Source organism: Phytophthora ramorum (assembly GCF_020800215.1).
Source record: "Phytophthora ramorum isolate Pr-102 chromosome Unknown Phyram_PR-102_s0006, whole genome shotgun sequence".
In the NCBI taxonomy this organism is placed as follows: domain Eukaryota; phylum Oomycota; class Peronosporomycetes; order Peronosporales; family Peronosporaceae; genus Phytophthora; species Phytophthora ramorum.
In genome coordinates, this window is record NW_027150652.1 from 2,664,087 (window position 1) to 2,686,030 (window position 21,944).

General features: G+C 52.7%; 9 protein-coding genes across 9 annotated transcripts; 6 read left to right on the forward strand and 3 right to left on the reverse strand.

Moving 5' to 3' along the window:
- Positions 1-214: 214 nt before the first annotated feature.
- KRP23_7690 (Elongation factor 1-gamma 2) lies at positions 215-1,527 on the reverse strand (the record flags this gene model as incomplete). The annotated part of the gene is made up of 2 exons (XM_067893037.1): positions 215-1,426; positions 1,519-1,527. 2 exons carry the CDS (start codon positions 1,525-1,527, stop codon positions 215-217), a joined length of 1,221 nt encoding a protein of 406 aa, XP_067744859.1.
- Positions 1,528-6,630: 5,103 nt separating this feature from the next.
- On the reverse strand, positions 6,631-7,930 carry KRP23_7691 (putative elongation factor 1-gamma 1; the record flags this gene model as incomplete). Its single annotated transcript, XM_067893038.1, has 2 exons — positions 6,631-7,842; positions 7,928-7,930. The coding sequence occupies 2 exons, from the start codon at positions 7,928-7,930 to the stop codon at positions 6,631-6,633; spliced, it is 1,215 nt and encodes a 404-aa protein (XP_067744860.1).
- KRP23_7692 (uncharacterized protein) lies at positions 7,229-7,606 on the forward strand (the record flags this gene model as incomplete). The annotated part of the gene is made up of 2 exons (XM_067893039.1): positions 7,229-7,404; positions 7,531-7,606. The coding sequence occupies 2 exons, from the start codon at positions 7,229-7,231 to the stop codon at positions 7,604-7,606; spliced, it is 252 nt and encodes an 83-aa protein (XP_067744861.1).
- Positions 7,931-8,535: 605 nt separating the features above from the next.
- Positions 8,536-11,733, forward strand: KRP23_7693 (Phosphatidylinositol 4-phosphate 5-kinase 6; the record flags this gene model as incomplete). Its single annotated transcript, XM_067893040.1, has 6 exons — positions 8,536-8,792; positions 8,863-9,512; positions 9,588-9,744; positions 9,839-9,892; positions 9,980-10,066; positions 10,152-11,733. 6 exons carry the CDS (start codon positions 8,536-8,538, stop codon positions 11,731-11,733), a joined length of 2,787 nt encoding a protein of 928 aa, XP_067744862.1.
- Positions 11,734-12,137: 404 nt separating this feature from the next.
- Positions 12,138-14,890, forward strand: KRP23_7694 (uncharacterized protein; the record flags this gene model as incomplete). The annotated part of the gene is made up of 2 exons (XM_067893041.1): positions 12,138-14,708; positions 14,777-14,890. 2 exons carry the CDS (start codon positions 12,138-12,140, stop codon positions 14,888-14,890), a joined length of 2,685 nt encoding a protein of 894 aa, XP_067744863.1.
- Positions 14,891-15,029: 139 nt separating this feature from the next.
- On the forward strand, positions 15,030-15,665 carry KRP23_7695 (uncharacterized protein; the record flags this gene model as incomplete). The annotated part of the gene is made up of 3 exons (XM_067893043.1): positions 15,030-15,147; positions 15,227-15,343; positions 15,418-15,665. 3 exons carry the CDS (start codon positions 15,030-15,032, stop codon positions 15,663-15,665), a joined length of 483 nt encoding a protein of 160 aa, XP_067744864.1.
- Positions 15,666-17,273: 1,608 nt separating this feature from the next.
- KRP23_7696 (Choline transporter-like protein 5-A) lies at positions 17,274-19,780 on the forward strand (the record flags this gene model as incomplete). The annotated part of the gene is made up of 5 exons (XM_067893044.1): positions 17,274-17,365; positions 17,439-17,490; positions 17,566-17,609; positions 17,693-19,039; positions 19,108-19,780. 5 exons carry the CDS (start codon positions 17,274-17,276, stop codon positions 19,778-19,780), a joined length of 2,208 nt encoding a protein of 735 aa, XP_067744865.1.
- Positions 19,781-19,857: 77 nt separating this feature from the next.
- Positions 19,858-20,611, reverse strand: KRP23_7697 (uncharacterized protein; the record flags this gene model as incomplete). The annotated part of the gene is made up of 3 exons (XM_067893045.1): positions 19,858-20,175; positions 20,253-20,465; positions 20,534-20,611. 3 exons carry the CDS (start codon positions 20,609-20,611, stop codon positions 19,858-19,860), a joined length of 609 nt encoding a protein of 202 aa, XP_067744866.1.
- Positions 20,612-20,681: 70 nt separating this feature from the next.
- Positions 20,682-21,835, forward strand: KRP23_7698 (Nuclear transcription factor Y subunit C-4; the record flags this gene model as incomplete). Its single annotated transcript, XM_067893046.1, has 3 exons — positions 20,682-20,865; positions 20,977-21,413; positions 21,482-21,835. 3 exons carry the CDS (start codon positions 20,682-20,684, stop codon positions 21,833-21,835), a joined length of 975 nt encoding a protein of 324 aa, XP_067744867.1.
- Between the last annotated feature and the right edge of the window lie 109 nt (positions 21,836-21,944).

Below are 21,944 nucleotides of genomic sequence, written 5' to 3' on the forward strand. Positions count from 1 at the left end.
CAAGTGAGCGCTCAGCTCGGTTTCCCCGCCGCCTACCAATAAAACCTCGGTCAAATAATAGTCGAGGTTTTTAACATGGCTACCTCGCGGACGTGACGATGGAATGAGCATGATGGTTGTTTCGTTCCTTTCATTTCCAAGTTATCAACGGACTTCGTGGCAAAAAACTACGAGAAGATTACTGCCGACGTGCTCAGACACCTCAGCAAGCTGCTTACTTGAACACCTTGGAGTCGGCGATGGGCTTGCCCTCCAGCTCGTCCTCGTTGCACCAGTACGCGGCCACGCGAGCCTTCGTCTCGTCGCTCAGCTCCGCCTTCGTCCACGTGTAGTACTCGGCGTCCGGGTTGGCCTCGATCATGTGCTTCTCCGAGTCGCCACGGAACAACCAGCAGCCCGTGATGATGATCTCCGAGCCCTCGGCGCCGCACACGTCCATCACGCCGAACGCGTACTTGCGCATGGCCTCCGAGCGCTGCAGGAAGCCGCCCACGGCGTTGCACGTCATGAACATCTTGGTGTTCTCCTTGTTGTAGTTGTAGTCGCAGAACCACAGCGAGTAGCCCTCCTTGTCCAGGTGCTCCCAGAACCACGTCATGGCGTCCGCCAGGTTCTTCGTGTTCGAGTACTGCACCTTCCACGCGTCCAAGTTCATCGACGCGGGTTTCTCGCGGTTCAACACGGCGAGCGGGTGCTCCACCTTCTTGGGCTTGGGGGCCTCCTCCTTGGGGGCGGCCTTCTCCTTCTTCGAGGCGTCCTTCTTCGTGGCCTTCTTGCCAGAGTTGTCGCCCTCGGCGGTCAGAGCCACGTCAATGAGCGGCACGTCGCCAACCACGGCCTGGAACTCGGGCTGGTTCACCAGCGTCGAGAACCAACGGTTCACGGCCGAGTACGGCTTGCGGAACTCCTTGTCCAGCACGAACTTGAACGGGTACACCAGAGCCGAGGCAATGAAAATGTCAGCCAGAGTGATCTGCTCACCCACGATGTAGGTGCGCAGGTGCAGGTGGTTCTCCAGGGTCTGAAGCGCCTTCTTCACGTCCGCCTTGGCCTTAGTGAGAGCAGCGGCGTTGAAATTGGCAAAGCCCAGAATGGGGTAGAGCCAAGCCTCGAGAGGGATCTCCAGCTCGTTGGCGGAGAAGTCGATCCAGGAGTCCACCTGGCCCGACTCGAAGAAGGTCTTGCCGTAGAGGTTGGTGTCCTGACGCAGGCGAGCGATGTACTTGGCGATGGCGCCGCTCTCGAAGATGCAGCCCTCATCGGTCTCGAGCAGTGGAACCTTGCCGACCGGGGTCTTGGCCTTGAACTCCGCCGACTTGACGTCCTTGGCGAAGTCGAACTCCGGGAGCTCAACCTCAACGCCGTTGAATTCGGCGGCGATGAGCGCCTTGAAGACGCGGTAGTTGGCGGGGTACGTGTAGAGCTTCTGCTCGACGATTTACAGAGAGGGGGTGCACAGAGTGAGTTGATGTTCCATTTCAGTGCAGCATTGCAAGCAAGCGCGGCGGGCCAACGTACCAGAACCATCTTGTCGATCTTGGACTTGGAAGAAAGTGGCGGAGCTCCTGAACGGTTGGCTTTCGACACGCGCGGCTCAGTCATTACTAAGTACGTTTAATATTCGAGCCCAATGATTAGTAGTAAAATCGAGATCACTACTATGCACTACAAATACTATAGTACCATTCATAATGGTATTGAGAACAAACGTCAAATGTAGTCATCAATAATAACGCAAATTAGTAATTTAAATATGAGGTCTTAGTACTAAATTAAATACTATTTGACTGGGGCCCAATATGAGACGTCTTTAGAAGTGCTCACAAAGTCGGAATTGTGGGTTTAGGACGGTCCGTTTTTTGCAAAACAGCTGACCATACCCACCGTGTAGGTCGGCGAAAGCTCACAAAGCCAGCGTGCTTTTACAGTTCGTCCATAACATTTTACAGCTTTGCGGGCAATCGTAAATCGTCGCATCACAACTGTAAATAGTAGCGGTGGGATAGGTAGATGTCGTCGCGTGTCGTGGGGGCCGCTCGTGCAGCGGGTAAGCTCATTCTCCTATTCACTAGAACACACCCATCGGTCAAATGTGCAGAATTGGAGTGCTGTTGACAAACTGTATTACTTGCATTCGCAGTGGAAACAATGTCAGTGATTATTTTGATCTCCATCCTCCTAGTATCGAGTCTTATTTGCAAGGTATGTAAGCTGCAACCTACTTCTTCGCCAAAACTGCGCTAAATAGTTTAGCACACTCGAGAGTCAGCTTCCGGTTCTGGTTCTCTCAGCTACCTCGCGAGCGGCGACTCGACTTCTTTCAAGCTGCAATAGATCGGCATGTTTTTGCTTTTGCCATTCCATTTTTTTCTTCAAACTGCTTCTTCTTGATCGTAAGTTCGTCACGTGCACGCTTCTCTAGTCACTCCGTTTCAACTTAAAAGGCACTAGCACGCTTTTTTCCTGCTGGTTTATTCGGAGTCGAGCAAGCAGAAGCTGAGTCACTAGCTGTAACAGATCCGCAGCTTGAAATACGATCAGCGTCGTCAGTCTCAAGCAGCGAGTCGTCATCGTCGAGCATGGTCCTCAGTGCTCTACGGCGATTACGTTCTGCAATAATCTCCGAAGCATACATCTGAAGGCTGGTCTCCTTTGCTTTTTTTCGGTCAGCTTTTCCCTTTTGCTGATCGGAAAAAGCAGATTTGAGCCTGATGTACTCGCTGATAAGCCCAGGAAGTGTGGTGTAATGGCTTTGCTCGTTCACAGCATCACGCGACTCCTCGATTCCACTTCCAACAGCTGAAGACAACTCGCCGACCTTCCACTTTCTTGTAGCAAGCGAAGGCGATTGTGGACTTGCTTAGAGCTCAAAATGACGCCATCACCGATCGCTGTCGACACTGCAACAGCAACTTGGCCCCAAGTCTGCCCAACTTCCCCGTATTTGGCACTAAAAAGCTTTGCCTTGATGACTTCCCGCATCAGCTCTATATCGTGTGGTTCATTAAAGCGGAAAGCGCCCATCTTGAACACGTCCGGCTAATTCCCAAGTGATATTTGCCAAAACCAGACAGCTGCTGATAGGAACTTACACATTTCACTTAAAATAGAGACGAAACCCACACGGAAAGCCATGTGGCCGCGTCCACTAAGAAACCGTGAGAGAGTCTCTAAAGACCTCTATTTTCAATGGGCGTGCGCAAATGAGTGGGTGTTCAGCTGCTCTGCCATCTTTTCCCGCTCATTCTGAAATCCTCTGGCTGAAGAGCGCATCTAGGTCCAAGGAGGTGCTCCAAGACAAGCTGTTTGTCTTGGAGCATATGCCTTGGAGAATATGATGGACAGAGCGACCACAAATTCCTTGCTGTATTTGTGGTCACTCTGTTCATCATATTTTGCAGTAACGAGTATTGGGGTGATACGGATATCTCCAAAGGATAGACAAGCGATACCCGGGCTTGCGTGTATACGTAGAATTTGCAGTCCAGACTGGGTTCGTGCAAGAAAAACGGGGAACTAATCCGCACCAGTACACAGTCAAGTCACGCCACTAAGGTCGATGCGGCGGTTATCTCTAAAATGAATCATATACGGAACGGATCAGGTTTCTGAACGGACACATGTTTGGCATGGTCTGACATGAGATCTGAAATTGAAAGGAGGTGGGAATACTGCTACTGAAAACAGGGGCTCACTCGACAAGATACAGACGCCACCAGAGGTGCCCCTGGGTGCTGCTGCAGAACCCGGCGCTGTTATTCAAGATGCAACTGATCAACTTCATGTTGCCCAAGGCGGCTTTAGAGCCGCCGCTGTTTCTGCAGAACTTGCTGAGCTCGTTTCTGCCAACCAAGCTGGGACTTCGACTGACGTCAATACCTAGCGCGAAGCACGCCATGAGCGGACCACGCGCTACTTCCGTGGCTACAAATACACGCGAGCCTGGACATCCAACCGGAAAATTGCGTACCGCTGCTCTAGGTATCGTCAAGGTTGTCGTACGATAGATTTCACGATCGCGACCATGGGGTTTGCAACTAGGTGGGCCCATTCCTGCCGTACGTCCGTTACCGGCAACAGTCTTGTCGACGTCACCATGGCAATGAAAGCACAAGCGGATACACTCGCAATCAAGCAAGTTTCGCTTCCTGCACGACACATATGGGAAGAACTATGTGCTCAATTTTACGGTGCTGAAAATGGAAACGTCATGCGTGGTCTGTCGGATGAGCAAGTTTTACGTCGAGTATATCAAGCTAGAAACCGACACTTTAGCGGTGATGCCCATGGATCTGTTGAAATACCCCCGCTTCGCTGGCGCTTAACGAGTCTGTGTCACTTTTCCGGTTCCATTACGTCACAATGAATACGGAAAATCTGAGCAAGCCCACGCGCTTGGTGGGTTGGGCACACCCGTCGCTAGTGAACTTGTTGCGCTACCACGGGACTACTCTTTTTATCGATGGTACTTCCGCTGCGTACCTCGTGTCTACAAACAGTGCGTCATCTTCATGGTACACGATCGAGCGTCGGGCTTGTTTGTACCAGTCTACTACGAACTAAGTACATCTCGAAGTGGTGACTCATACTGGGATATGATCCATTTCATTGTCCAAGGCACAGACCAGCAGATTCAGCCTTCTGAGATTGTATGCGACTTCGAGAGCGCTCTGATAGACGCAACGCAAACGAAATTTCCCAACGCCATCGTTGTCGGTTGTTTGTTCCACATCAAGCAGGCCCTCAGACGTGCAATGAAGCGATGTTCTATCCCTGAGGTGGAGTGTAGTATTGCCATGATAAAGGGAGTACTCGACATGCTGACGGTCATTGATCATAGTCTACTGGAGCAAGGGATAAAGATGGTGAAACATGACATTCGTCAGCGCTGCAGTGCGGCAGATGTAGCCAATTCTAAAGACAAGTGGCGAGGCTTCTGGGACTACTTTCAACGGACATGGCTCGAGAAATACGATGTAAACGTGTGGAACGTCGCTGGACTGAACAACGAGCTCGTCGCGCGTACGAACAACCGATTAGAGAGGTTTAACAGGGAGATTGGCAATCGTTTCCCAAAACCTCGCCCGAGTATGACAACATTTATTGGTGTCATCAAGACGCTCTCCGCAAAGTACATGCAACGGCTTGCTGACATTCCTCGTGGGCGTGCGCGCCGTTCGCCACGCGAACGCATCCAACTGTCCGTCCCTGTTGAGGTACCCGCTGACATCGCCGACGACTCGGATGACGACGAGCCTCCGGCAATTGAGCAACCTTCTGATAGCTCCTCGGATAAGGATAAGCCACAGTGAGCCGTCAAGCCTACTGTGACGTCAAGCCTACTGTGTCTCTGAAAGCTCTACCAATGCGACACCAAGTCGCATAAAAACTGATGTTGGGATTCCTGAAGACATCGACCACCACATACCTCCAAGAGCTCGTGATTCCGTTTGGAGTGTGATTCATATGTGGACGACGCCTTGGAAGCATACATGCATATTTGCACGATTCGAACGAAACACAGCAATCAATGGAAGAAAGCGTATGTGCGCACAGCTACAATACCTTTCCAACAGTAGCTCTGCTCTGAGATACTGTGTCACGAGCCCTCTGCGCGCGGGTGCAAGCAATGAGCGAACTCAGCGTCAGCTAATTCTCCCAAGAGGTCAAGCGCATGCGAGCGGAATCTGTGGTAAGGCTGCTTTAGTAGTTTGATTCTACTATTAGTAGTTATAACTAGTAATACTACATTTCTTCTCACCCCATTAGTGATATCAATGTAGCTACTGTTGTAAGTAAAGTCAATCTCTTATTAGTAATATGCTTAATGAGACAAAAACATGTTACTACCGGTACTGTACGTACGACCTGAGTCGTGACCTCGCCAGCACCAAGGGAAAGAATATGTGCAACGCAATGGCGGCAATTGTCTTGATCGCGCTGCTATATACCAACCCAGTCAAACGTGGTTGTCTACAACCCAAGCTGGGATGCTCAGCTGACAACATGAATGCATTGGTTGCCAGCAAAGCTATCGCAGAGACAAAAGAACAAGCACCACGAACCAGCGCACTTCGAGTATCAAGAAACACTGGTACACAAGAAGAGCTGGCTGACAACAAGAAGAGCTGGCTGATAGCATACTTAATCGACGGGTACACAGGGAAACGAACTTTGTAGGAAGGACCTTCCAGCTCCACGGACGTGATGAGACTCAATTTTAGCGAGAAGGAAGATGAAGCCGATGGTTACAGCGTCCATAATGTGCTGTACTTTTACCACGCGCAAAGAGCAGATAAAGCGCTCGAAGAGCGTAGTATGCATTTACTTAGAGTTCAATCAAGTTGGTAGGAGGCCAGAAAACGCTTGCAGTCTTCGCGCCAAGCATATCAATGCTGCATTTCTGGCGCTAGACAGCCATTTGCAACCATTTTTCTAAGGACATTGCCAAGAAGCAACCATCAGGTCTCCGTAGAGGGTTGCCTCGCGTTCGTGCCAAATAAGCTGACCAAAAGGTTTACCTCTTGAATGGTATCGACACACATGTAGGTGTGCTCACCCGCTTGGTGTCAATTCACAGGCTGGGTCCGTTGTGCTACATGCATTCAATTCTACACCTCAGCAAGCTGCTTACTTGAACACCTTGGAGTCGGCGATGGGCTTGCCCTCCAGCTCGTCCTCGTTGCACCAGTACGCGGCCACGCGAGCCTTTGTCTCGTCGCTCAGCTCCGCCTTCGTCCACGTGTAGTACTCGGCGTCCGGGTTGGCCTCGATCATGTGCTTCTCCGAGTCGCCACGGAACAACCAGCAGCCCGTGATGATGATCTCCGAGCCCTCGGCGCCGCACACGTCCATCACGCCGAACGCGTACTTGCGCATGGCCTCCGAGCGCTGCAGGAAGCCGCCCACGGCGTTGCACGTCATGAACATCTTGGTGTTCTCCTTGTTGTAGTTGTAGTCGCAGAACCACAGCGAGTAGCCCTCCTTGTCCAGGTGCTCCCAGAACCACGTCATGGCGTCCGCCAGGTTCTTCGTGTTCGAGTACTGCACCTTCCACGCGTCCAAGTTCATCGACGCGGGTTTCTCGCGGTTCAACACGGCGAGCGGGTGCTCCACCTTCTTGGGCTTGGGGGCCTCCTCCTTGGGGGCGGCCTTCTCCTTCTTCGAGGCGTCCTTCTTCGTGGCCTTCTTGCCAGAGTTGTCGCCCTCGGCGGTCAGAGCCACGTCAATGAGCGGCACGTCGCCAACCACGGCCTGGAACTCGGGCTGGTTCACCAGCGTCGAGAACCAACGGTTCACGGCCGAGTACGGCTTGCGGAACTCCTTGTCCAGCACGAACTTGAACGGGTACACCAGAGCCGAGGCGACAACAATGTCGGCCAGGGTGATCTGCTCGCCCACGAGGTACGTGCGCAGGTGCAGGTGGTTCTCCAGGGACTGAAGCGCCTTCTTCACGTCCGCCTTGGCCTTAGTGAGAGCAGCGGCGTTGAACGCGCTGACGCCGAGGATTGGGTGCACCCACACCTCCAGGGGCACCTCCAGCTCGTTGGCGGAGAAGTCGATCCAGGAGTCCACCTGGCCCGACTCGAAGAAGGTCTTGCCGTAGAGGTTGGTGTCCTGACGCAGACGGGCGACGTAGCGGGCGATGGCGCCGCTCTCAAAGATGCAGCCCTCGTCGGTCTCAAGGATCGGCACCTTGCCGGCAGGGGTCTTGGCCTTGAAGGCGGCGGACTTGAGGTCCTTGGCCATGTCGAAGGCCGGCAGCTCAATGTTGACGCCGTTGAACTCGGCGGCGATGAGCACCTTGAAGACGCGGTAGTTGCCGGGGTACGTGTAGAGCTTCTGCTCAGCGATCAAGAGACATCAATAAACATCCTGTGAGCCCCATACGCTCGCTTAACTGGCAGCAGCAGCCACACTTCCGTACCATCTTGACAGTCAGGAAGAATGAGAATGGCGGCCAAAACGACTGGATCGCTGCCGCCATTAGGAGTTTGTGTGCAAGTACATAATGTTGGCGGAGTCGGTTTTAGGGGTATATTAACGGGTTCAAGACCGACTCTGCTGATAATGGGTATGCTCAGAGGTATTATTAACTTGTAGTGAACCTACCTTAATCAGAGTGGGACCTTTACGCTAAGTCGTTTTCACGGCATCGCTTGGACCATAATGCTGCTCAAGGTTGCGTTATGCATCTAACCCAGTGCGCAGGAGCGCACCAAAGCATATTAATAAGTAAGATTGAAAAAAGCAAACCTGCCAGTCGACTCGAGAGGCGATTTTCTCTGCCGGTGCTCGGATTGTGTCAGATCGCAAGTGGCGCAACTTTAACGCAACGTTCGCGCAACTCAAGCTCCCAAACGCGCTGGCTCCTAATTCTGGGCACTTGACGAAAGAGACGAGCGGCAGGAAGCGCCGACCGACGCCCCGCTCGACGACGACAGGCTCAGAGGAGAGCGACCGTTCTTCCCCGCCTGCTAGACACGTCGCCAGGTCTTAGCGCGGCCTACCTCTCGCCAGACTCCACGCAGCCCAATGGCCAGCAGAGACAGTGACGGCCTCCGCGTGTCGGAGCGCCAGCCAGTGCTCAGCGGCCCCTCCAGCTCGCGACAGCAGTCGCACCGCCCGCCCGCGCCGCCTCCTCCGCAACCGCGACTCCAGCAGCAGCAGTTGGACCACCCGAGCGACGCCGACTACGAGCGCCAAATGCCAGGCGGAGACATGCCCTACTACGTCCGCACGGACAGCGCGCCCAACGCCCAGGGATTCCCCAACGGAATGCTCGAAGCAGGGTACGTTTTAGAAAAGGTAGAGGAGGTTTGGCTTGTGGTGGTATTTACTATGGGATGTTATTTGTTGTAGTAATGGCTACTCGCCCATGAAAACTCCGATTGAGCTCAAGCGCGGCTCTAAACAAATGCGTTCTGTAGATGAGAGCTCCGAGGACAGTTTCGACAACGGCAGCTACGTGACGGACAAGATCCAGGGCGGGCCCAATGAAGGCATCGGCTGGTTCCATGCCAAGATCAAAGTCGAGAACACCATCCACTGGGCCAACAACTACAAGATCCAGACCTTCATGTTCTTCATTTTCATATGCGGCGCTGCACTGACGGTCGCCTTCGCGGACAACGACGCTGAGGCCTCGGTGGGCCTTGTCGCTGGTAGTGTCATCACGCTCTTCTGCTGCTCTGCAGTCGTGTACACGTTCTTGACACGCCCAACGTGGCGGAAGCACCCGAACCCCATCATTTTCTTCCGCAGTATCTGCGATATCTGTCTCGTGGCGGTTCTGCTCATTACGGAGCTGTACAAGTGCGGCAATGGCGACTGCTCGAAAACTCTCACAGGAGCGTCGTGCACGGCAACAGCTGCGCTTACGCAGTTTTTCCTCTGGACGTCCGAAAGTTGGTTTTTTGTCATGGCCATCGACATGCTGTCGTCACTGCAGAGTCCGTTCACCGACTACAAGACCAACGTTCGCCGCTACCACGGATTCGTGTGGGCAACAGGTACGCTTATTGGGCGTGGCATGGTGAATCGGAGACGCTGGTTGTGCTAACTGAACTGGTTTGTTGTGGTATCAGGTCTCATCACGTGCGTTCTGCTAGTGTCTATCCCGGATTTTGCTGGCGAGTCCGAATTTGGATACTGCTGGACAGCGAGCAAAAGCAAGTTGCGTCATGATAACAGTCAGAGCTCCGGTTCCAGCGACACGGGTAATCTTTGGAACCTCAACTTTCAGTACGTTCGCAAACATTTTTAATGTTGAACCCAGTTGTTTGCAATGGAGTAGATGTGGTTTCTGACCCGTAATTGTTTATTTTTGTGCGATCAGGTCATGGCTGCTCTTCTACATATGGCTCATTATGTACTGGGTCTACGCCATCACGTACGTTCCTGAGAGGGCTGAAGTGGAGGCATTGTGATACTGTACTAACTTAACTGTGTTGGTATTCTCGGTATTACATATATGCAGGGTTATCTACTGGGCGTACAGACGTTTGAACTCCGGTCTGTCAGAGACGTTGCGTATGCGTCTTCGCGTGCTGCACTCGGTCACAATGTACGTAGTCTGAAGTATTCTGCAGCTTCCCTGCTGCGGGCAACTTGTTTCTTACGAAAGTTTTTGTTGATTTGCGTGTCTGTAGCTATGTGATCGCCATTATCATTTACTGGGGTCTTTCATTTTGTATCTACGTGCCGTTCCTGGTTCAAGGAGACGAACGCTCCAGCAGGGTGGAGCAGATGATGAACTTTATGATCACATGCAAGGGTTACTTCGACTTCGTGGTCTGGTTCCAGATGAACGATTTCCACGATGCCTTGAAGAAAGGCAAGGGAAAGAAGACAGACGTCGATGTGGATGTGGATCTCAGTCCGCAAGTGAATCTTGCTTTGCGTTGCGAGGTGCTGTATTACACCACGACAGGTATTATTCAGGCCGTGCGTGACACGCAGCACCTGCCACCTGGAGCCAACCAGCAGGAGTTATACTTGCAGCCTCAAGGCACAGAGGACAACCGCGGGTCGCTTGGTGTTGATGAGTACATGATCCGAACCCGCCCGAAGGCTGCACTTGGAAAGGGCACGTTATTTATTGACTACTGCCCCCATACTTTCCAGACTATCCGTGAACACTTTGGTATCGATACGAACCAGTACATTGAGAGCCTAAGCCGAACCACTAAGGAACGCCTGAGTGAAGGTGCCAGTGGGGCCTTCATGTTCTTCTCGCATGATCAGCAGCTGATTGTGAAAAGTATGAGTGATGAGGAATCTGTGTTCCTGCGTTCGGTGGCAGCGGAGTACGCATCCTTCTTGCTCACAAACCCGGACAGCTTGTTGACGCGATTCTATGGATGTCACGCGATTCGGCTTTACGGCAACACGTTTAATTTCGTGGTTATGGCCAACTTGTTTAGCACTGAAAAGGTGATTCACCGTCGCTATGATATCAAGGGATCCTGGGTGAACCGCAGTGCCAAGCACCCTTCCAAGGGCAAGAGAGTCACGTGCCGTCACTGTAATGCAAAGTATGTTTTCGGCTCGACAGACGCCGAGAACTGCCGCGCGCGGGTTGGTCGCCACGAGCCAAACGTGATTTTGAAGGACAATGATTTGACGGCTAAGGTTCGACTGGATTCGAAGGTGGCTGATGAGCTGTACGACCAGGTGGTTAAGGACGCCAATTTCCTGTCGCGACTGGGAATCATGGATTACTCGCTTTTGCTGGGTATTCACAACGTGGAGTACATGGTGAACCCCGATTTGGAGGAGGAATCCCCAGTTATTCCGCCAAAGGATGCGGTCGGAACAAGACGCCGAACCATCAACAACTCGACGATGAACCACGGTGGGCGCGAGGGATCAAGTGCTCCTCCGATTAGGGATTCTAAGCCTCGCACTCATCTCCCGCGTGTTGCCACGGGTACACGCCGGGCTAACACTGTCGTTGGTCCATCGATCTACTACTTCGGACTCATCGACATCCTGCAGACGTGGAACATGGACAAGAAACTGGAGCGCTTCGCCAAGACCAAGATGCTCGCGAAGGACCCTGACGGCCTGTCTGCTATTCCCCCGGCGGCGTACTGCGAGCGCTTCAAACGCAAGATGGGCGAGATCCTGTCTGTGACTACCCGCGATGAGTACGCTGAGTGCTTTGTGGGCGAGCGAAGAGTAAGCAACAGCATCAACGGCGCAGCAGACCCGAACCGACGTTTTTTTTAAACCGTGAGGCCTTGGTGGGAAACGAAGGCAATGGTGACGCCCCCCACCGAGGGCCCGCCCTCACGGAACGAAGAAAGCTCCACCCCCTACTACCTGGGTTTTTATGTTGACGAAGTGCTGCTGCAGGTCAGCGGGTGTATTTTAGATCAAAAACACAAGCAGCAAGCACAAGAAGCAAGTGACTACCAGCTAATCAACCAACCGATAATGAATCGAGCCATGCAGTTTTGACATTCGCCACCTCTTGCATAACGTCTGCGTCAACTATAGAATCACGCTTGACCAGCTCAAAAACCACAACCTCTTCATCCGTTTTTTGGCGGGAAGGCCCAAACGTCTTCAATTCACTATACCCTCAGCCGAAACCTACTCGAAAACGGTCGAATCCAACTTTCGACACTTCCATGGCATCTCGCCATGACAGCAGCAACCGCCGCCCAGTTCGCAACGCGCTGCTCAAGTGGCAATTGCAGCAGGATCAGCGGCGTTTGAGGGAGGTGCAGCAGCGACTCATGCGCATGGCAGCTCCGTCCCCGGCGTCTTCTCTTGGCGTGGACAGCTCCGTGAACCGACGGCCAATCGTTCGGAGACCGCGACCAATGCACCACGACCCGGAGGAGGACGCGCTGATGTCGCTCATTAAGGAGCGAGAAGAGCGAGAAGCAGCCACGTCCAATCAGAACGAGCGCCCAGTGTCGAGACTCAAGCATCCGTCCGTGCTGCCGCCTTTACGGCGCCTGGAGCCGAAGGCCCCAATGAATACCCCCGTGAAGAACGTCGCTTTACGACCTACAGGACAGAAACTCAATGCTGCAGGAGACTTTTACTCACCCGTGAGGCCTCGAGAATCGTCGTTGAACAGCTCGACCTCGGAATTTCGACAGAGTTTGGCCTTTTCGAGGATCAAAGCTCCGACGCCGGTGCGGTTGGTGGGGGCGACCGCTCCTTTGTCACCCAGAAAATCGCCTTGGTATGACCAGATGAAGACCCCGGACAGGTGGCGCACGACAGCGATGAAATCCAACCAGGAAGATCTCAACGAGTCCACGGTGAGGAGATGGGATGAGGAAGACACTGCTCAAGCTGACCGGTTATTGGAGAAAGCTGCGAGAGAGGGAGATGACGACGCGCTGTGGGGTGATTTACTTTACGACACCAAGGCTGCGCGGATCAAGACTAACCAGCAGAACCACCCCCAGCAGTCGGAGGTGTACTCGACGAGTAGTTTTCTTGGGTCGAATGCACACAGCCCCTGCTATGATGCTGAAAATGCTCCACCTAAGTCTCCTCTGAAGAAAAGTATCGGCGGCGAAGGACGCCTGGATAGTGAGTTATCCACGGTGTCTACCATTCAGCCGCAGCATAGCGAAATTGGATCACCTGCCACTGACTCGAACGGAGCAACAGCTCCAACTTCGATGCAGACCATTGCTGAAATGCTTGCGTCTATGGAAAAGTCAACCAAAGTCGAGCCAGCCAACGGAGATCTCGTGGCTGGTGATGATAAGGGCTGCAATGATTCCAGCAGTGGTGGTGATAAAGAACAGTTTTCTATGGGCGAGTCTGCTGGTGACTGTAATTTCGTGCAAGTTGGTTCGCCTTGTGCAGACTTTCCGCTGTGGAGTATGATCGTGGTGGTGATCTGTTTGGGGATCGGGACTGGTGGGTTTTTTATTGAGGAGCTAATGGGCTTGATGGGACTGTTCTCGAAAAAGACCCCTTTCACATTATCGAAGGCAGAACAAAAACGCATGCGTGACAGAGTAAGCGCTTTGCAACACGAACTGCGGGGTTTCCAGCATTCGACCTCCGAGATTGAAGTGAAATCTCAGACGGCCTTAACTGAGCTGCAACGCCACATGGAAAGGATGCGGCTAGATCGCGAGAGGCATCAAGACATGCTCGCGACCGAAATGCAAGACTTGCGTCGCCACATCCTACACGTAACGCATGAATTGGTTACAAAAGAGCGAAAGTCGATTCAATCTCAGCTACAAGAATTGGTAAAGGTCCGGAGTACCAACGAAGATGGTCACAGAGCAATAGCTGAAAGTGGCGTCGAAAACGAAAAGGAATCAGAGAAAACTAGCGGACAACCAGATGAAAGTACAATCGAGGATCCGGCTCAAAGCGAATCAGTGCAACCTGTACATGAGTCGAGCCCTGATTTCTCCTCAGGTACCCAGCCGCCCCAAGACGAGCACGTTCATACTGCATCGTTCGGTGATAAGCGAAGTCAGGAACACGTGATCGTGCCGGCCCCACCAGTGATTGAGGAAGCTGTTGCCACTGTGCAAACCGCGGTCCATCTCAATGATGTGCCAACTGAGACTGAGACCATGATTACTGAAATGGATCAGGGAGAAGCCGTGGCTTCGCCGCAACCAATTATCGAATTGATTGTCGAACCTCAAGAGACTGATCATGCCATTCAAGTTGAATCCGTACCTCAAGTCTACGTCGAGCAGATCAAGGTCGAGCAAGTCCAAGAAGCTGTTGTGGTACAGCTATCGGAGATCGATCATGATGAAAACAAAATCGACATTTCTGTCACCCCTGCACCCAAGGTGGCTATCACCACCAAGCCACCTCGGAGTGCGTCTGGAATGTCGTGGGATGGGATCCTTCTACTGGTGGGTATCATGTTTCTCGCAGCCTGTGTTGTGCTTCGCGTGTACAACATCAATCGTCGCAAGAGGTGGTTCGAAGAACGTCGGAAAAGGAGGAACCAACGTGCTCTGCTGCTAGCCCAGCGGCGAGCTAGGACGATGGCGGATACCCAGGATGATAGCGACGAGTGGGGTGGCGACGAGACGGATGGTGGCGTTGAAGAGGTATCCCTCATGACACCCGAACGGGACGACGAAGCAACATCAGAGCAGGCACCCGAGATTGACACTGGCTTTGACGCCCAAAACGACGACGAGTGGGTACCATACTCTCCAGCTGAAGTTTATCGCATGGGAACAACCGAGGTAAGTCCACACGAAACTTGTTTAAAATCCAATTCATCCATCGATCACTAATGTTGTATTTTCTGCAGCAACGACCTACCAGCAGTACACGAGCGAGCACTAAGAGCAGTTATAGTCGGGGATCCCCACTGCTTCTCCGCCAACGCAGCCCTCGCCAACGCCGACATCACCCACAGTACTAATCAGGTCCATTGCCGCACATAGAGGCTAGGCGACATTTAAAATTGTATACTCACTCCTTCCCCAGGAGGGAAGACCCATCTTCAAGATACCATCATTCCGGCACAACCAGTGTATGTTCAGTCGTCAATCCGAATTTCAATGATGCTGGGGCGCGTAGCACGTCGCGTGCAGCGCGTGACGTCTCGCCGCGCCTTCGCTTCCACCGCAGGAAACAACGACAGCGTAGAGCGCACCGAGTCGCTTTACTTCACCACGCGTGGGGCGAGCAATAAAGCTTAGGAACCACCTCCCATGGACTCAAACTTGACCAGTTTCGCTTTATTTTTCATGCCTAGGTGACTACATTAAAGGTCGAGAGGTGCTGGAGGAGTTCGGGATGGTCTCGGCCGTGGCTGTGCGCTCCAAATCCGTCATCAGCGACATGTATGTGGCTCTAGCGGGGCTGGTCGGAGGTACGAGAATGATGACAAGGTGATTTTGAGGATTTTCATGGGATTTTGTTGTATATTTTTGTGATAATTTGCAGGCGAGGCAGCGTCATACACTTCATTGATGAACGAGACGATGGCGGAGGCAGTGCACCGAGTGCAGTTTGCGGCCAGAGCACAGGGCGCCACGGCTGTGATCAACGTGCGCTTTGATTCCAACACGACCATGAATCGTCTGGTGTTCGGCATGCACTGCTCGGTGATCTGCTACGGGACGGCGGTGAAATGCCGTCCTATGCGTGATAAAACCCCGAAGACGCCACCATTTGCTACGACGGAGAAGTAGCGAGGTGGTGGAGAGAATAGAGGATGAAGGTGCTGATAGCTGAAATGCTGGAGTGGTAGTGTGTTATTATTTGTGTGGAGGTTTGTGGTGGTGCTTAGGATATCGACGACCAGCACTTGCTTCACGACGACGCAGTGCAGGTTTGTTTGCGTCTGCTAACGAAAGAATCGAGGCGGAGTGCGCACCAAGCACGGTTTCCAGGAATTTGCGCTCGCTTGCAGCTTGAACGAGGCGGCTGCTGGAATTGTTGTTGAGTGAGTTGACAGTGATTTTTTTCTCCGTTGTCTTCTTTGATATAAAGCCCCCTCCGAGGAACAGGCCGCTGGCTGCGGTACTGGCAAATACCTCTCGTTGCCGGTTACCCAAACGTCTTCGGACCTGCTCACTATCGTCGTCTGCGTCTGAGCTGTCCTGTGAATCGTCGTTGTTGCTTGTGGACAGCACTCCATCATAATCCATGTCATCAGTTTTCTTGTCTTTTGTAGGCGATAACGACAGCATCCGAGCGTCGAAGTTGAGTGTGGTCATGATGGGTCGTTGTGAATGCTCCTCCAGCAACTTCTGCTCGTAGTGAACCTGCAATGGAATCAAGGTCCTCGCTGCTTGTCGTGCATCAGCTTCGCCCCGTAGATTTTCTATGTTGTCGAGGGCTAACACTTTTGTTGAAACAGTTCGCGGGTGCTTTTGCTGGTGCATTCTTTTCGAAAGCTGATGCTGGTGAAGCGCTGTACGTGTGAATGCTTGTTGTTCCTGCAAAATTTCGAGTAACTCTTGTTTCCTCTCGTCTTCTAGCTTCTTTTTCGCATTTACCACATTCAACTTGAGATCACGGAGCTGCTGAGTTGTAGTATGCGGAATACGCGCGGCTGCCCCACTAACATCCAGAAACGACCTCTGGTTTTGCTCATAGCCGTGGAAACTGTTGTCTCGCCGCTGCTGGCGCTTTACATCATCATCTTGCATTTGTTGCAAAGTTTTGATCTGAACAGGACTGCGTCTGTCATCGTCAAAACTTAGCTGGAAGCCATCGGGATCGGCAATACTTTCTTCGTCGAGGGCTGCTGTTGAAACAGCTTCAGCCAAAGCTCTCAGCACCGCCGACTTGTCGGGTTTGGTGTCTTCATTTGCTGGTTCTAGTGGGCCATCATTTGGGCGTGGGCCCTCGTGCTCCAAAACTCGACGAAGTAAATGTCGAGCTTGTTCCTCTCGCTGGCGTGGATGGGTTGACGGTGCTAAGATGCGTTTTGCCTTCAGAACGATGAGGATTAACCCTGGGGTTTACTGCGCGTTTTTCAATGGACTGGGTACACACCTTGATGCTCCGCCTGAGAATGCTTGCGTTAGACGAGTCCGGGACGTAGTATTTCACGCGCGCTCCTAGCAAAAACTCAAGCGGTACATGATCATTTGCATCCGTCTCGGGCGACATCAGCTTTGCTCTCTCCATTCAGCGAAGATGGCCAAGCAGCTATTTCTACTGCGGGCAGTTTCTCCGACCAGAGGTGCCATCACAGGTCTGCTGGGAGGTTTGGTTTAGAGCCTTCAACGCACTCGTCACAAGCCGAGTACACTTTGGAGACGTGGTGGAGGAATTGGCACAGTTGAAAAATGGCTGGGTGCTGTACGAGCCCCAATGATGTAGCTGAAAAGGAGGGCGCCGCAGATTCGAGAAGTGCATTTGCCTCGAAAAGCCAACGCAAGTGCGTACAACCGTATTCGACAACTTGCAGCGATGAAGATGTGGATGATTACCAACGATATGCAATTCTCTAGGTGCCGAGATGTGTTCTGCTGTCTCTTGTTCGTAGTCTACTGGATTGGTATGGTAAGGATTGAGCTTACCGAATCGAGTTGCTTATTATCTAGAAGTAATGTTGAGATGCGTGCTTTCATTTCTTAGATTGTGGTTGCTATCGTCGCTCTACAAACCGGAGAACCTCTCAGGTATGAATTTTTACTGACCTCAACGAGCACTTTTGTACGCACATGTCGTAATGTTCTTACGATTATCTTCGTGGATCAAACAGCCTTCTCTACGGAAAAGACTACAACGGCAATGTTTGCGGTGACGGAAACTACTCCAACGCAAAATTCACGACATACCCGCGGCTCAATGAAGATCTTGTGGTTGCTGCAGCAAATGGGGTGTCCCCTACTAGCGCCAAGTTCTTTGGTGTCTGCGTGGAAAGCTGCCCCGCGGCTGGCGCAAAGACTTGCACGTACGGTGGCGAAACTTGTTGGGTGGTTGCTCAGGACACTGAGCCTGCCTTCTTCCGTTGTCTACCAGTAGCCTCTACGAACGAGACTATACTTGAAGAGGTCTGCATTGACCCGGAAGGTGCCGATCCGTCTTGCACCGTGGACTTGTTTGAAGCTGGCAAATGCGATATTGTCTGCAATACCAAGCGGGCGCACAAGGAGGTGTGGGAAGTTGAGGCCACCGGAGGAACGAACCCGTTGCTGAGCCAATTGCAGGGTAACCTGCAGGTGCTAGGGCGATTTTTGAACGACATGTATGCTGCACGCTCAGTGGTTCTCCTGGTCGGAGGCCTTGGAGCTTTGATCCTAGGCTTGATCTGGCTCATAGTGCTGCAGTTTTTTGCTGGTTGTGTTGTATGGCTAACGTGCTCGCTTGTGCTCGTTGGGCTCTTGCTGCTGAGTCTGTTTTGCTCCGTGCGCTCGGAGCTGATCTCCTCGGAACAACTAGGCAGTTTATCGTTCTTGGACGCCAGTACTATCGACACTACCGCTCTAGCGGCGGAGAGTGACACGAACACGAAGCTACAATTCAAAGCAGCGGCGTACGTGTCTTGGGTCGTCACTGGGGTCGTCTTCTTGTTGCTGATTGCAATGCGTAAACGCCTCAAAATTGCCATCGCGATCATCCGTGAGAGCTCCAAGGCGATTCAAAAGCTACCAGTGCTTCTAATTTGGCCAGTCGTTCCAACAGCATTCTTCGTTGGGCTTGTGGTCTACAGCGTAGCTGTGGCTGCCTACCTCTTGAGCTCGGACGATTTGACGTCGGCCGTGAAGGAATCCGCTGCGGCTTTCAATGTGACGAGCGAATTAAGTGCTGCAGAAGAGCTCCCAGCCAAACGATTGCAGCAGGTGTTGCTAGCATTCCACGTCTTCGGATTCCTGTGGACAAATCAGCTTCTGCAGGCCATTTCGATTTGTGTTATTGCTGGCAGCGTCGCACAGTTCTACTGGACTCCACCATCTGATAGCGGAAAACGTGAACTCGAAGCAAGGTTTCCAATTGCTCGAGCTCTCAGATACACATTACGCTTCAGCCTCGGATCGCTTTGCTTCGGCTCATTCATTATCGCCGTTGTGCAATTCCTACGGATCATGCTGGAGTATCTCGATCGAAAGTAGGTCGAGCTGATTTCTACTTGCTGGCACCACACGAAGACTAATTTGCCTTACTTGTTGCGTGTAGTACCAAGCAGATTCAGCAAGGTAATCGAATTGTTAGAGTGGCGTTGCTTGCAGTAAAGTGCTGTTTGTGGTGCTTTGAGAAGTGCATCAAGTTTCTCTCGAGAAATGCCTACATCCTGATTGCGATGAAAGGAAGTTCATTCTGCACAGCGTCGGCTCGTTCGTTCAAGCTCATCTTCAAGAACATGGCGCGTGTGGCTGTGGTGAACTCGATCAGTTTCTTCCTGCTCTTCCTTATCAAACTGACGGTCACTCTTGCGGTCGGACTGGTAGTGTTTGCACTGCTATCCTCGTCCTCGTCCTTGTCGTTGTCAGCGGACCAACTTTCACTGCTGGGAGGCGAGACCGTAACATCACCATTAGCCCCGATGGTTGTGGCTTGCGTTCTTGCTTGGCTTGTGGCTTCCGCCTTTGTGAACGTCTACGATGCAGCTATCGACACCATCCTGCTCTGCTTCTGCGAAGATACTGAGCAGCACGGCGACAGTGCCAGCGAGTTTATGAGTAAGGAGCTACAGCACATTATGGGTAGAGACGCTCTACACGCCGAACCAAAGCATCAGTTGATTCATGTTTCGCCCCGAAAGAGTGCAAGCCCGCCTAGTAGTCCAACACGACAAATTGCAGCAGAAGACGAGACCATCGTAGAGAGGATGGAGGAAACAGATATCTAAGTGGCTGGGACTCTAACGACAAGTCCATCCATGAAGAAGATATCATGCAGCAATACAGAAATTCCTTTCATTCATAGCTAGTCGTCGACAACTAAAGTCGAGTAGGCACAAACGGCCAGCTTTTTGCGCCACGTGACCTTGTGCTTTTCACGCTGCTGCTGCTCAAGTCGCTTGAGCTCTTCCTGACACTGAGCTCGCCTTATCTGGTCTTCTTGACGGACCCGCTCCATCCAAACCGCATAAGCGTGCTGGTTCTCGACCTCGGAGCGACCTCGTTGGATGTATGTTGCACTGCTAGACTTCGACATCCTTGGCTCGGCATGTTCGACCTTGCGAGTTTTGCCCTCCGTCTTTGGATTCACGTGCAAAGATGGAGGTTTGCGCCACGGCTTTGACTGTGCAGCAGCAACGACGAGTGAGCAAGTAGCAGACATAACATACATCAATACACAATGCAAAATGTGACGCGTGCCTCAGCTTTATCCTTCTCTGGTGCTGCTTGTTGCTTCTGCTTCTTGGCACTTCGTGCTTGCTTCCTCTTTCTTCGGAGCCAATCCTGAAAAGCCGCATCAACCTCCTCTTGCTTGTTGTCTTCAGCAGTATAATCGACCGCTTTCTCGCAAGTTCCTTTACTAACGCGCGCCTTCTTCTTCAGCCAGAGCTCGTACGGCACGGACTTGCGGATCTACAGTCACTCAGTAATGGTGAGGATCTCTGTCTACATCAAGCGCTTTCGCCAATGGCTTTCAATACCTTGAGGATCTGCTGACGGCACGCGTCTTCCACGTCCGCGGGGTCAAAGCGCTCCTGCCAGTGCCAGGTCTGCGCCATGGTTGTCATCAACCGCTAAATGCAGCAAAAAGTGTCCATCATGTTGATGTAGCCATCTTGAAGTGCACCCATGTCTCTAAAAGTAGCCAGTTTTAAAACCTCGTTTGACCGTTCAAACGGTTTCCCGCCCATCTATCAAGGTTTTATCACTTTCAGCGGGGCTAGCGTGCGCCACACCACGTTCTCTGTCTCCCCCTTCCGCCAGTGGCAGCTCTCCATTCCAATCCAATCGACCAACCGTAGCGCACCTGCAGGTACGCCAATGAGAGCGCTTGGCTTGTCTTTTCCGCCTATGACAAGCTGCGTCACTGACGTCTCCAATGTGTCTGTGCGCTCCTCGTGATGCCTTCCTCGTCCTAATGCAGCCATGTCCAGCGACGGAGACGCCAGCGCCAACAACGCCAACCTGCAGATGCAGCTCCAGCTGCAGAACCAGCGCGCACAGATGCAGCAGCAGCAGCTGCAACTGCACGCGTTCTGGCAGCACCAGATCGCTGACATCTCGCAGATCGACGCTAATGCCTTCGACTTCAAGACGCACCAGCTGCCGCTCGCGCGCATCAAGAAGATCATGAAGACGGACGAGGACGTGCGCATGATCAGCGCCGAGGCGCCCGTGCTCTTCGCCAAGGCCTGCGAGATGTTCATCCTCGAGCTCAGTCTGCGTGCCTGGATCCACACGGAGGAGAACAAGCGCCGCACGCTGCAGCGCAACGACATCGCCATGGCCATCACCAAGACCGACGTCTTCGACTTCCTCATCGACATCGTCCCACGGGACGACATCAAGCCAGCCAAGAAGGTGAAAAGAGTTAGTAGAGAACCTGTAGGACCTGATAGGCTGATACGTGCTGTTGTGCTTTATTGTAGGGCCCCGTGGACCCGCAGGCCGTGTACCAGCAGCAGTTGCAGCAGCAACAGGCTGCGATGCTGCAGCAGCTTCTGCAGACCCAACAGAACGGCGCCGCGGCCGCCAACCCTGTGCAGTGGCCCAACCAGCAGCTGCAGCAGCAAATGCTCCAGCAGTACCAGCGCATGCAGTCTATGCAGCAGAACGTGGCGGCAGGTGGGGCCACGACACCGTCGAACGGCGCGCTGCCCAACCTGTCGCCCTCGGGCAGCGATGCGGCTGGTCAGGCCTCGGCTAACACGACGCCTGGAGGCTCGGCGAACGCGCCGACGTCCGACCAGCTCTCACTGAACCAGCGCAGCGTGGATGTATGATTTTGCTTCAGCGCGGTACAGTACCAAGAGCCTCGTGTTTTTAATTGAATGATCAAGTTTACTTTCCGATAATCAGAGTGTGGAGTGAGTGATCAGAGTTTGACAAGCT